Source organism: Herpailurus yagouaroundi, unplaced genomic scaffold (genome assembly GCF_014898765.1).
Source record: "Herpailurus yagouaroundi ecotype Mexico unplaced genomic scaffold, PumYag 218, whole genome shotgun sequence".
NCBI classification, from domain to species: Eukaryota; Metazoa; Chordata; class Mammalia; order Carnivora; family Felidae; genus Herpailurus; species Herpailurus yagouaroundi.
In genome coordinates this window covers 4,957,640-4,971,696 of record NW_024412449.1, presented here as the reverse complement: position 1 = coordinate 4,971,696, position 14,057 = coordinate 4,957,640, and the positions used below count along the sequence as shown (strand labels likewise).

Below are 14,057 nucleotides of genomic sequence, written 5' to 3'. Positions count from 1 at the left end.
TTCTCCAAGGAGTTTTACAGATGGCCAATTAGCATATGAAAAGATGCTCAACATCATTAGTTATTAGGGAAACACAAATCAAAACCACAGTGAGATACCACTTCACCCCCATTAGTTTAGGCTGTTATCCAAAAAACAGTACCAAGTGTTGACGAAGATGCAGAGACATCTTGTGCATTGCTCATAGGAATGTAAAACGGTGCAAGTACTGTGGAAAGCAGTATAGCAGTTCCTCGAAGAGTTGAACATAGTGAGCATCTGGCTGGCTCAGTTGGTACAGTATGCAACTCTTGATCTTGGGGTCATGAGTTCAAGCCCCACATTGGTCTTAGAGTCTACATTAAAAAAAAAAAAAAGAGTTGACATAGAACTACATATGATCCACTAATACCACTTGCAGATATATTTCCAGAAGAATTAAAAATAGAGATGCAAACTAAAAATCAGCTATAATCTTTTGATATTATAATAACTAGTCTCAACATTTAGGACTGCTTACTTCGTGTGTGTGTGTGTGTGTGTGTGTGTGTGTGTATACAGAGTTAGGGTTATAATTTTGTATGCCTGTCATCCATCTAACACTACATTCTGAGCACTTTCTTATACCAATTAAATGTTCTTGTAAAAGGATTCTTATCATTTGTAAAATAATCTATAAAATGGAACTCATTAACTCATTCCACAAACATAAATTGTTGTATAAGCCTTTGATTATCTTCATAGGAACAAACTCTAGCATGGAATTACTGGATTAATGATATAAAGTATTTTAAGCTGTTTGCTACATACTGCCAAATTTTCTTCCAAAAAGTTTTAACAATTGCACCATGGATCTAAAAGCTTTCTAGGTTCACTGTACTCTTCTTGCTAGCATTGAAGATTTTTAACATATTTGCATAATTCACAAGCAGAAGTTGAATTCTATTTTATTTTCATTTGATCATTAACGAGGTTGAACATGTTTTTCAGATCGACTCACAATCTATTTTTTCTTAATTGAGGTAAAATTTACAGTGAAATGTACAAATTTTAAATTTACAATTCAGTGAGTTGTTACACATACACATGCATATAACACCATCCCCAACATTTTCATCACCCCCAGAAAGTTCCCTTGTCATCCCTTCCAGTCAATCCCTAGTCTTTTCAGTTTTCCTAGTTAAATGGAAATCTAATTTTAAGTCCCAACAGGTAGGGGTGCCTGGGTGGCTGAGTTGGTTAAGCGTTCGACTCCTGATTTCACCTCAGGTCACGATCCCAGGGTTGTGGGATTGACCCCCACCTTAGGCTCTGCGCTGAGCATGGAGCCTGTTTAAGATTCTCTCTCTCCCTACCCCTCTCTCCTGCTTATTCTCTCTCTATATAAAATTTTTTAAAAAGTTTTTTTTAATTAAAAAAAATGCATCAGGTAAACAAGAGAAAATAGTATATATTATGTTTCACTGATCCCAACTCAGGAATAAATAGACATTTGAGATATGAATTACTCTACATGTGTAACGTACCAAGCAGCCACTTAGGGTAGGAGATCCTAAGCATGGTCACGTCTGTCCTGGTTAATGAAGCCTGGTGTAGCAGACCTACCTGCCAAGTGTCCTCTACCCTGTTATGTCATTGGTTCACATAAGCTTAGATAAATGCCTTCTTTTTGAGCCTCAACTTCTTCAAACAAAAAAGAGTCTAAGATAGACAATATAGAAGTTCTCTTCCAACTTTAGGCTTCTACAAGTCTGTGGTCAGAAGGGAGTTTTTCCTTTCAAATTTCAAGACAGTCCCTTGCATTAAATGGAGTTTAATGTATTTAATCATAGCTTTATTTTGTGTATTTTTTGTTTAAGGTCGCAATTGTGGCTCAGGACTTGGCAGCATTCCATACTGCCTCATCAGAAATGGGGCATCAACAGCACAGCCATCATTTAGTAACCACAGAGACCAGACCTCTGACCTTAGTGGCAACATCCAATGGCACCCAGATTGCAGTTCAGGTGAGTTCTGTAGCAGCTGTCCTCAGTCAACAGGAAGACTACTTCCTAGCTCTCAACCTTGCACATTGTGCTTTATTCAGAACCTTTAGGGGAGGCTGGGGACAGACTAATCTGTGTCACTTAGCCACTAGAAGGAAATTGCTGTGTTTGAGGTGGTTTCAAAGAGACTGGCACTTTGTTCGCTATTATCTTTATGTTTTTTAGGGGAATTTATAGTAAGAAAAATAAAGCTTCTGGTATACATCCCAGCATGCACCCAGCCAGCTATCTTTACTTTCAAAATAAGTCTAATTAAGCAGGATTCTGTAAAGCACTTGGAAATGAACCTAGTGTAAATGTAGACCCAAATTAGTCCTCTGAGAATCACTGCACAGCCCCATTTTATGTTGGGGGAACATCAGAAGACAGAAGAAACTATTCTTGGGGAAGTCACTGGATTCAGGAAGACAGTCTAGAATACAGATTACCTTTCCTTGGGAAGAGTTGTTTTTCATGTATTTACTTGGAAAAAGTTAGAACACACTCGGGAAAATGCCAACCATTGTTTTTAATTTAGTTTATGGTATAGAAGCTAAAGACTCAGGAAGCTCTCTGAATACCTCCATTGGAAAAGATGAGCATCTTTTGTCCATTGCATGAGTGAAGGTTTATCAAAGTCCTAAAGGAAGAGGTGCCTGGTGGCTCAGTTGGTTAAGCATCTGACTCTTGATTTCGGCTCAGGTCATGGTCTCACAGTTTGTGAGTTCGAGCCCACGTCAGGACTCTGGGCCGATGGTACAGAGCTTGCTTGGGATTCTCTCTCTCCCCTCTTCTCTGCCCCTCCCTTGCTGTCTCTCTCTCTCTCTCTCTCTCTCTCAAAATAAATATATAAGCTTAAAAGATATAAGCTTAAATAATATAAGCTTAAAAGAAAATCCTAAAGAAAGATGGAGCGCCTGGCTGACTCAGTAGGTAAAGCATGCAATTCTCAGTCTCAGGGTCATGAGGTTCAAGCCCCAGGTTGGGCACGGAGCCTACTTAAACAAAACAAAACTGCAAAATCCTAAAGTAAGAAACTACATTATTCTCCTGCAAGAATTTTTTGTGTGCTCTTAATGATTGGATCAGCAGTCGTATCTTAACGAGTCCAGGTGTCAGAATTACAGAGATTTTACTTCGGGCATATACTGTTTCTTCGGTATTATCTTGACTGTGGCTTTGTGTCTGTTCCTGTTTCAGCTTGGAGAACAGCCATCTCTGGAAGAAGCCATCAGAATAGCATCTAGGATCCAACAAGGAGAAACACCAGGGCTGGATGATTAATCCTCAGAACAGTGGAGCATCGCAGCAGGAGGAGCCTTTCACCTTCGGGCAGCAGACACCCAGGAACCCGGGCCCAGGAAAATTAGAATTTTTCCATTCCTGAAATACTGTACACGATTTTATGCAAGAGTGGAGAACATTTTATTCTTGACACTTTTGTGTATATAACCCTTGGAATAGATTCCCAAACTGATTCATTGTGTACAAGGATGTATGAAATTAGGGCAATACAGTAAATTTTCATGTTACTCTTTTATCAGTTCACAAACTCCTAGAGTCCACATGCAAGATCAGCAAAGTCTTATGGAGTCTTATGATGGATTTTTAACTTACTGTGACAAATAAAATAAAGGCTGTATCTAAAATGTTAAAGGTTCTATACTTCAAACAATCAATTCCAGAAGCCATCATGGATAATAAAGGATGTAAAGCCTTCAAATATTTCCCCAAGTTAATAGAGTGTCTGCAGTTTTTGTTCTACTGTATACGTGTCTGGTTTTTTTTTGTACCTCACGGTTTGAAAACTATTCATTATAGTTTTCCATCCCTGTTAAAATACCAACTCTTTAAGCTGAAATGCTAATTATATTGAATTGGATCCATTACATTGGATTATGTATAAAATAACAAAGTTTGGTTATTTAAAATTAAAAAGTTAAATCCAGTGCTTTGGTTTTGTTAAAGATTTTACTTAGCGTTCATTTTTTTTTTGTTACTGTTTTTTAAAAATAATGAACTATCAAAGTTTGACCATAGGCTGGAGCCCGGGATAATAGTGCTGTAATTGGACATGGCTTTCCTCTGAAAATTAGGTTAGTGGGTCCGTGTAAATTATTTATTTTTGCTCATGTACTTTTGTTTTAAAGCTTATTTACCCTAAAGTTTATTATTAATTTTGAATACAGCAATTTTTAAAATGTTACCTTTATATTTGTTTTATTAATGTGGTATGGGTGTGGGAGAGAGTGTGGTAGAAAAGAGCACAAATGCCATCAGTTATAACCCAACACACATATATTGAGAGTATATTGTTTATCAAGCACAGAATAAGTATTTTTTCATACATTGTTATGCTCTTCTAACAATTTTGTGAGATATACGGGATTTATTATCCCCATTATCCCCATTTATAAAAGGAGAAACAGAGGGTCCAAAGAAGTTGTGTCTCCACCCAGGCCCTCCGACTGTGAAGAGGCAAGGCAAAGACTTGAGAACCCAGGCTTTTTTTTTTCTTTTTTTTTTAATGCTTATTTTGAGAGAGTGCCCACACGCATGAGTGGGGGAGGGGCAGAGAGGGACAAAGAATCCCAAGCAGGCTCCCCACTGTCAGCATGGAGCCCAATGCAGGGCTCGAACTCACGACACTGGGAGATCATGACCTGAGCCGAAAGCAAGAGTCGGATGTTCAACCAACTGAGCCACCCAGGCACCCCAGAGAACCCAGTCTGACCCCCATGTCCAGTGTGCTTTCACCACACCACAACTGCCTTCTCAGATGATGCTGGCGGCAAAGATTATCAAGATGAGCTCTGGTATTTTCTGATTGCCCAATGACCAGAACACTCGAAAAACCATGTCTAATGTCAGAAATTTAGCTTAGGGTCCACCAAGTTCCAAAAAAGAAAGGACGGGGAGGCCTGCCCTGCAGTAATCATTCCTTCACCGTGTTCACTGTGCTTTGTTTGCCAGAGAGCTGAAATGCCGCTCTCATGTTTCATTTCTAGCTTTATGGTAAAAAAGGAAAAAATGTACTGTTGTATTTAATACAAATGTTATCTTTGATGAGGTTCTTTGAAGTCTTGCTAAAAAAGGGTCGTGACTTATCTGAAATGGGAAACCCTTCAGGGTTGGGCAGGCGACTGGTTGCTTTCCCTTCAAAGCTCTTCACAGATATTTAACATTAGAAAGGGTCTTAGTCACACACAGATCCTGTCTTCTCTCTTGCCTGAGACCTTAAAGCACACAAAGAACTCACAGCTAAGGCCTGCTAAGGCTCAGAAAGGGGCTGGTATGGAGAGGCAGAGGAAGAAGAGGATCTGCAAAGTCACAGGGTGGTGCTCTGGCCTCCTAGCCCCAGTCCTGGCTGCTGACAGGGCTCCTCTGCTGGGCCCAGCTAGGCCTGCTGTGCTTCCCAGGACCAAGCCCACGCTATCAGCCTCCCTGGGCCCCTTACTGCCTGTGCTCAGATTCCAGGCTTTCTCCCTCACCCCAGCTCCTTTGCCAGCTAGACCGGACAGGGCTGAGCTGGACTCTGCTGGCAGGCCTGTTTATCCCTCAGCTCCAAAGAAAATGCCTTCCTACCGGCACCAGAGAAAAGGGCAGAGGGACGCTGCTGCTTTGTCCCCTACCTGCCTTCCTGGGGATGGGTGGTGGCACATTTCCCCCAAGGGAAGACTCCAGCTGATGTGCAGACAGTTGCTAGTTAAGCTGGTGCAGGGTTTCTTCAGAGTGTAGGGTGCATAAAGGAGCCCTCCAAAGTTGGAAAGTCCCCAAAGACCCTTGATGAAACACAAGTACTTTACAAATGGAGCCTGTTGGAGCATAACTGCAATGGGATCCAGGCAGTTGCTCAAGGCAAAACTTAGTCTAAGAAAACCCCTCACTCTCCCAGACACAACCTGAGGCCACTACAGAGAAAAAGAACATTGCCTACAGTCTGCAGTCATTAAGAATTTAGGAAATAGAGTAAGAGAAGAACTTGGCTTCCTCAACTCTCCAAAGGTGGCAGCTGCCCCGAAGGCCGGACAGCTCTCTGTGCCCCTCCACCTCGGGGTGGTCATTTGGGTGATATCACATGCTGCCTTTCCTGCACGGCAGCTCCAGGACTAGGTAAGTAATGTCGGGAAACCATGCATTCAGCACTAAAATGGACTGGACTCCAAGGAATTTGTGTTCCAGTGTTTCCTAGCTCACATAAGACTGTAGACCAGTTGGGGTACGTGCGTGGCTCAGTCGGTTACGCATCCAACTTTGGCTCAGGTCATGATCTCACGGTTCATGAGTTCAGGCCCCACATCAGGCTCTGTGCTGACAGCTTGGAACCTGGAGCCTGCTTCGGATTCTGTGTCTCCTTCTCTCTCTGCTCCTCCCCCAGTCACGCTCTCTCTCTCAAAAATAAATATAAAAAGATATATATATAAAAGACTATAGACCAGTCAACTATCAGTAGATCCCAACAGTAAGAAAGCAGAGGGCAAAAAGGAAAGGGGCACAGCTGGAGTCTGTTGCCAAGGAAGGAAAGGGAGCATGTGGGAAGTGCAAAAAGGCTGCCTCAGCCCCTTCCACTTAAGCACTCTCTATACTTAGGTTTCCTCAGAGATCTTACAAAGAATACTCCAGCCAAATACCCTCTTCTCTTTTGACTGAGGAACAAGGCTGGCTCATGGACTTGTGACCAGTACAGTTGACCAGACTCTGCACTTGGGATTTAATGCACTGTGGTTGCAGCCTTAGAATTCTTTTTTTTTTTTTTTTTGTTTTTACCGTTTACTTATTTTTGAGACAGAGAGACAGAGCGTGAATGGGGGAGGGGCAGAGAGAGAGGGAGACACAGAATCGGAAGCAGGCTCCAGGCTCTGAGCTGTTAGCACAAAGCCTGACATGGGGCTTGAACCCACAAACCATGAGATCATGACCCGAGCCAAAGTCAGATGCTTAATCGACTGAGCCATCCAGGCGCCCCTGCAGTCTTGGAATTCTTTTTTTTTTTTTTTAATGTTTATTTATTTTTGAGACAGAGAGAGAGCATGAACGGGGGAGGGGCAGAGAGAGAGGGAGACACAGAATCAGAAGCAGGCTCCAGGCTCTGAGCCATCAGCCCAGAGCCCGACGCGGGGCTCGAATTCATGGACCTCGAGATCGTGACCTGAGCTGAAGTCGGATGCTTAACCGACTGAGCCACCCAGGCGCCCCCAGTCTTGGAATTCTTAATAGTTTTATCTTTGTGCGTTCTTTCTTTTTTAGGTTTATTTATTTTTGAGAGAGAGAGAGAGAGAGAGAATGTAAGCAGGGGAGGGGCAGAGAGGGAGACAGAGGAACGGAACGAAAGAGGGCTCTGGGCTGACAGCAGTGAGCCCATTATGGGGCTTGAACTAACAAACCTCAAGACCATAACCCGAGCTGAAGTCAGTTGCCTAACCTAACTGACTGAGCCACACAGGTGCCCCTGAATGTGTGTTCTGCAGGTGAAGTCTCATGGAGCAATGCGACACAGTCCCACCTGCAGCCTCTGTGGATGGGTTCTCTGTCACTCCCCTACCTGACCTGGTCTCTCCCTCAACTTGCAATTGCCCTCTGCTTTCAACAGGTCAGTGTCAGGCACATGCCCCTGTGGAGTCAGGCGTGGTGGTGGCCATCTTCACTCCAGGCAGGCAGCAGCACAGAGCTGAGGTGGGCAGCCGACGTTAGCCAAGTCCTGACAGGGATGAGGCCTCGTGCACACCCTGTACTGAATGTGTCCCAGTTCTGAATTTTGAAGATCCCTGGGAGTAGCCTGTTTCTCGTGGGCTGGAGGAGTAGGCCTGTGGGAAGGGGGACCTGATAGCTGTCAGGCCCAGACCGGCACCACCTCAGGCACCTGTGAAGTCCCATGACCCAGAGGACTCTTTCTATAGGCTCTGCGCCTGGGGGTCCTCACTTCCTCCTTCCACCTTTCCTGAGCCTGGCTGGTGTTTGATCCTTCTAGCCAGCTTGAGGTGCCCTCTAGGAGGAGCCACAAAATTTGAATCATGTAATTTCAGTGATTTCAAATACAAGTTCAACACTATGATATTTTCATTTAAAACTGGCATTACAGGGGCATCTGGGTGGTTCAGCCGTTAAGGGTCTGACTTTGGCTCAGGTCATGATCTCATGGTTCGTGAGTTCGAGCCCCACATGGGCCTCTCTGCTGTCAGCACAGACTATCTTCCTCTCTCTCTGCCTCTGCCCCTGCCCTGCTCTCTCTCTCTCTCTCTCTCTCCCTCTCAAAAACAAACAAAATAAAGCAAAACAAAACAAAACAAAACCCTGGCATTGCATAATATAAAGATGAAAGGTAAAATTCATGCTAAAAATTTAAGATTAATTTTTCTTTACTTAGAATGATGCTAGATAGCAAATAAAAAACACCATCACAAGTCAAGAGAGAGAGACCTCAAAATAAGGAAAAAGCTCATGCATTCCTTCAGGGGGGCGGTGGCTGTAAAATACGTATAACGTAAAATTTACCATTTCAACCATTTTTGAGTGTGCAGTTCAGTGTTATTAAGCACATCCACATCATTGTGCAAACATCCCCACCATCCATCACCAGAACTTTCTCATCACAAGAACTCCCACCTCCCCCCACCCCCAGCCCCTGGCAACCACCCTTCTACTTTCACTTTCTATGAATTTGACTATTCTCAGCATGTCATATAAGTGGCATCACTATTTGTCTTTTTGTGTCTGGCTTTATACATACTTTTAACAGAACTTTTTTCCTGTTTTTTGACCAAGAGGCTCGCATTTTCTTTTTGCACTGAGTCCCACAGATTATGTAGCCTGCCCTACTGGGGAAAGCTCTTCCATCAATCCTTCTCTTTTCACTGTCACACAAGAGGTATGACTTGTGTTTTGGAAATATATTATCTGTTTCTCCTTTTAGAGTATGGGCTCCGTTAGTATAACCTGGAACTTCGGCTCCCCCATAACTCCTGGAGGCCTTGCAGAGCAGTGGGTGACCTGTAGCTGCTCCCTCCAGCTCTAAACTCACCTGGCTTGAGAGGCACAGAGAACCCTCCAGTCCCCAAGCAGGGGTTTCATTTTGCTTCATTAGGTACAACCCTGCCTAACAAAGGGTTGTGAAAAACAGCTCTAACCTGGGTTACAGACTCAGTCCCCGTGGCAGCCAGACAATTCTATGGAGAAAGCAGGGGTAAAATCTCTGCTGTGGCAAGGAGGTTGTCTTATCTTTTTAAATAGGAAAGTTTTGCTCCAAGCCAGTGGCAGGCTTTAAGCGATAAGCATCCTGAGAGCAGCTCTTAACATTCACCAGATCTTTTACCCAGATAAACTGATCAAGCAAGCAGCCTCTCAGCTGTCTTAGGGCTTTCCTAACATCCAGAAATTGCTTAATGTTCTTTTCAACAGAAAATCAGGAACAGTAGAATAGTGGACCATTTTTTTTTTTTAATGCAAAAATGATCTTCGTTATTGTGAAGCTGGCTTTGCTATTGTGGGTATTTCAGAGTCAAAAAGAAAGCAACTAGTTAATGAATTAAAGGCACTATGATAAGCCTTGAAGTCAGTCTCCAGCAGGAGGTGCTATGTAGGTCCAAGGAGCAATCAACAGCTATACACTACTTGCTTCACCACCTCCTTCTGACTCAACCAGCTGTGCCTGGGCTGGAGGTAGAGGGCGAGGTGCTCTTTTCTCTACCTGGAAGGAAATTATTTCATGCTGGGAGAAAACAGGGTGAGTGATGGGAAGAGAAGGACCCTGACTGCCTCCCTCAGGTCGCTGGGATGATACTGAGAAGGACATGCCCACATCAGACCTGGGAGACTAGTTTTATCTCCTTGCCCAATCTGACAGCCACTTTTGGCTTTATAATCATATTGACCAAATAATTTTTTTTTCATTTTTTAATGTTTATTTTTGAGAGAGAGAGAGAGACAGACAGAGACAGAGACAGAGCATGAGTTGGGGAGGAGCAGAGAAAGAGGGAGACACAGAACCCAAAGCAGGCCCCAGGCTCTGAACTATCAGCACAGAGCCCGACAAGAGGCTCAAACTCACAAACGGCGAAATCATGACCTGAGCTAAGTCATACACTTAACCGACTGAGACATTAAGGTACCCCATATATTAAAAAGTTGATTTATTATTGGTAAGGATATCGGGAAATAGGTTTAAAGTGCACATGTCCTTTGACCCAATAATTCTACTCCTAATAATGTACCCTAAGGATACATTCACGTGTGGAGAAGTGATGTCAAGTGATGTCAAGAATACTTGAAGCAACATTGCTCATAATAGCAAAAGTTTCAAAACAGCTTAATGGAGGACCACTTAGATAAATTATGGGAGAGTCTTGTGTCAGGCTCCTCCAAGCCTCAGCACTGAGCGGAAGGCTTCTGAGTGGGGTGCTCTGGGAGTTCCTGGGGTGGACTGGTCGTAAGATTTGGTAGGCTAAATAATGCCCCCCATGTCCTAATCCCCAGAATCTGTGAGTGTTATTTTTTATGGCTAAAGGGACTTTGCATATGTGATTAAGGATCTTGAGATGGGGAGGCAACCTTGGATTATCTGAGTGAACCCGATGTGGTCCTTATAAGAGGAATATGGGAAGAGACAGAGGAGAAAGTCCTGTGGTGACAGAAGCAGAGATTGGAGTGATGTGACTCAAAGATGGAGAAAGAGGCCATAAACCATGGAATACAGGTGGCTACTAGAAGCTGAAAAAGGCAAGGAAAATTGATTTTTTCCCTCAGAGCTTCCAAAAGGAACCAACCCTGATGTACCCTGACTTTAACCCTGGCAACTAATTTCTGACTTCTGACCTCCAGAAACATGATAGAATAAATTTGTGTCTTTGTGAATGTGTGTGTGTATGTCTGTGTGTGTGTGTGATTTTAAACCAGAAGTTTGTGGCAATTTGTAACAGCAGCAACAGGAAACTAATACACAGGGTATTTTAGCCTTGAGAGTTCAAAGCCACTGGTCCAGCCAAACCCTGCCCAGGGACCAGGAGGGTTTCTAAAAGAGAAGTGCCCACTAGAGGTGAAACTCCATCCCTGTTCTGGTTCTCCATGTCCCATTCATTCTCATCTATTCATTGGCATTGGCGTTGGAACTCCTTCAGGAGCAAGGGAGTCAACAGAGAAGTCATACCACAGATGTGCAGGCTGTGAGGAAACAGCAACCAGGATCTTCTACTCAGGATTAGTTCATAAAAAGGCATGGAAAGGCCCCCACCCACACTGGCAGCTCTCACAAGCGCAACACTATCAAGTGGCCCACTGGCATTTGTACCTTCTACAGAGATTTCCTCGGACTCCTGTTGTTTCTGGTCCCTGAGTTGAGTTCTAAAGCACATAGGTGCTCTGGCTTGATGGTCTTCCTATCTTTGCAAGTTGAGGCACGAGAGTCCTTCCCAGCAAAGGGAGGCCACCTTCCCAGCTGGGGGACTCTGAGGATGGTCAGGTAGTGACTTCCTCCTGCAGATGTACTTTCTCCCTTGACGGTCCGGGAGTGCTGATGCCCTGGTAGGAGCCAGCACAGTGGAAAAGGCACAAAAGACCTTCCTCTGCCCTCCACTAGTGCTCTATTTTGATCATGTCATGTATCTGCTCTTCTCTCTTCCCTGTCAGAGACAAAGAGAACAGGATCTATCTACCCTGTTCTCTATTTCTTGACTGGAAAACTATTGATTTTGAAAATAAAATATAAATGAGACTGTATATTAACAGTAACAGAAAGGTACATAACTCTTAATTTTAAAAAAATACTTTAGGGGCGCCTGGGTGGCTCAGTCGGTTAAGTGGCTGACTTCAGCTCAGGTCACGATCTCGCGGTCTGTGAGTTCGAGCCCCGCATCGGGCTCTGGGCTGACGGCTCAGAGCCTGGGTGCCTGCTTCAGATTCTGTGTCTCCCTCTCTCTCTGCCCCTCCCCCGTTCATGCTCTGTCTCTCTCTGTCTCAAAAATAAATAAAAGTTAAAAAAATTTTTTTAAATGCTTTATTTATTTTTGAGAGACAGAGAGAGCGCAGGGGAATGATGAGAGAGGGAGACACAGGATCCGAAGAGGCTCTGTGCCAACAGCAGACAAGCCAGAGTGGTGCTTAAACTCATGAACTGTGAGATCATGACCTGAGCCGAAGTCACACACTCGACCAACTGAGCCACCCAGGCGCCCCGGATTTTTTTTTAAGTTTGTTTATTTTGAGAGAGAGAGCATGTACAAGTGGGGGAGGAGTAGAGAGAGAATTTGAAGCAGGCTCTGCATCAGTGCAGAGCCCAGTGTGGGGCTCGAAACCACAAACCCATGAGATCATAATCTGAGCCAAAATCAAGAGTTGGACACGACCAACTGGACCACCCAGGAGCCCCATAACTCTAATTTTAAAACCAAGGAGGAAAAAAAGGCCAGAGAAAAACAAAAAATGCTCTAATTTTGGAAGAACAGGATCATAAAATAGAAGTTTTATTTGCACCGTGTTATTTCAGTGTGATATTTCCCATTCTGGAGCACTAGCTATGGACAACCTTATGTCTGAGGCAAGAGAGTAGTGAGTAGAACTGAGGAAAGATGCAGAACTACAGCCACAGACCATCTGATGACATTCTCATTTTCTGAACCATGTGATAACACTGCTACCACTTGTTCTCTTGCAGGTATGTATCCTCCTGCTTCCATCTTCGTATATCTGCTATCTTCCACTGAAGGTATGTATGCTTACCCTGGGTTAGGAGTAGAACAAGACACACACACTCTCTGATCAGCCCTGGTGACAATCCGCTAAATGAAGGGTGCCTGTCCAGGACAGAGTGTTAGTAAATATGGGGAGGCCACTTGCCTTGAACTGTGCACTTCTCTCAGGGAGTTCTGTAGCCATTGTAACTTAGCCGCTGTTTATCACGACCAGCCATCTTCTGTTGGGAGTGAGTAGATGCTTGCCCGTTGCCTCCCACCTATCTATTGTTCTAAGACTACCCATTTTGGGGGCGCCTGGGTGGCTCAGTTGGTTAAGCATCCGACTTCGGCTCAGGTCATGTCTCGCAGTTCATGGGTTCGAGCCCCGTGTTGGGTTCTGTGCTGACAGCTCAGAGCCTGGAGCCTGCTTGGTATTCTGTGTCTCCCTCTTTCTCTGACCCTCCCCCATTTATAATCTGTCTCTCTCTCTCAAAAATAAATAAACATTAAAAATTAATGTTTAATTAATAAAAATTTTTTTATTTATTTATTTTCAATGTTTATTTATTTTTGGGACACAGAGAGACAGAGCATGAACGGGGGAGGGGCAGAGAGAGAGGGAGACACAGAATCGGAAACAGGCTCCAGGCTCCGAGCCATCAGCCCAGAGCCTGACGCGGGGCTCGAACTCACGGACCGCGAGATTGTGACCTGGCTGAAGTCGGACGCTTAACCGACTGCGCCACCCAGGCGCCCCAATAAAAATTTTTTTAAAGAAATAAAAATAAATAAAAAGACTACCCATTTTGGGGACACCTGGCTGGCTCAGCTGGAAGAGCTTATGACTCTTGATCTTGGGGTTGTGAGTTCGAACCTCATGCTGGGTGTAAAAATTACTTAAAAATAAATAATCTTTAAAAAAAGGGGGAAAAAACTACTCATTTTGTTGAAGAGAGAAAGAGTGAAAGCAAGCAGCTCACTGGCAAAATGTTCAGGATCTCCTACATCTCACTCTCCGAATTCATGGCAGCCTTGAATGAAAAGGAGAATGGCTACTCTTTAAAAGAGAGAGAGGATCAATACCACATAAGGTTTGAAATGCTCTCCTAACACACCTTCACCATTCCAAATCCTCTCCAGTGTTGTAAAAGATCATGACGCCAGTAAATGTTAAAATGAATTCAGCTAACTTCTTCTTTCTTTCTCACTGTGTATTAGAAGAACATGAGGAGGGAATAAAGCTCACTGTTTCTTATTCATACTATATATTCTATGAGTAAGGGCCCACTCATTCAGAGGAAAAGAGCCTGAAACTAGGAAGTTGATCCATGGCCTAGTGTGCTCAGAGTAGAAAAGTTTTCAAGTTGTCTTAAACAATTCTTCAGTCAGTGAG

General features: G+C 43.8%; 1 protein-coding gene across 4 annotated transcripts in view; it reads left to right on the top strand.

Annotated features, from left to right (window-relative positions):
• ZNF143 (zinc finger protein 143) overlaps nucleotides 1-4,209 on the top strand; it is a 57,665-nt gene extending 53,456 nt beyond the window's left edge. For all 4 annotated transcript variants that reach the window (XM_040456916.1, XM_040456913.1, XM_040456914.1 and 1 more), the window contains 2 exons: nucleotides 1,839-1,985; nucleotides 3,204-4,209. In XM_040456916.1, the coding sequence (XP_040312850.1) occupies nucleotides 1,839-1,985; nucleotides 3,204-3,287 (231 nt within the window). In that variant the 3' untranslated portion in view covers nucleotides 3,288-4,209. The remainder of the gene's footprint in view (nucleotides 1-1,838; nucleotides 1,986-3,203) is intronic.
• Nucleotides 4,210-14,057: the final 9,848 nt, after the last annotated feature.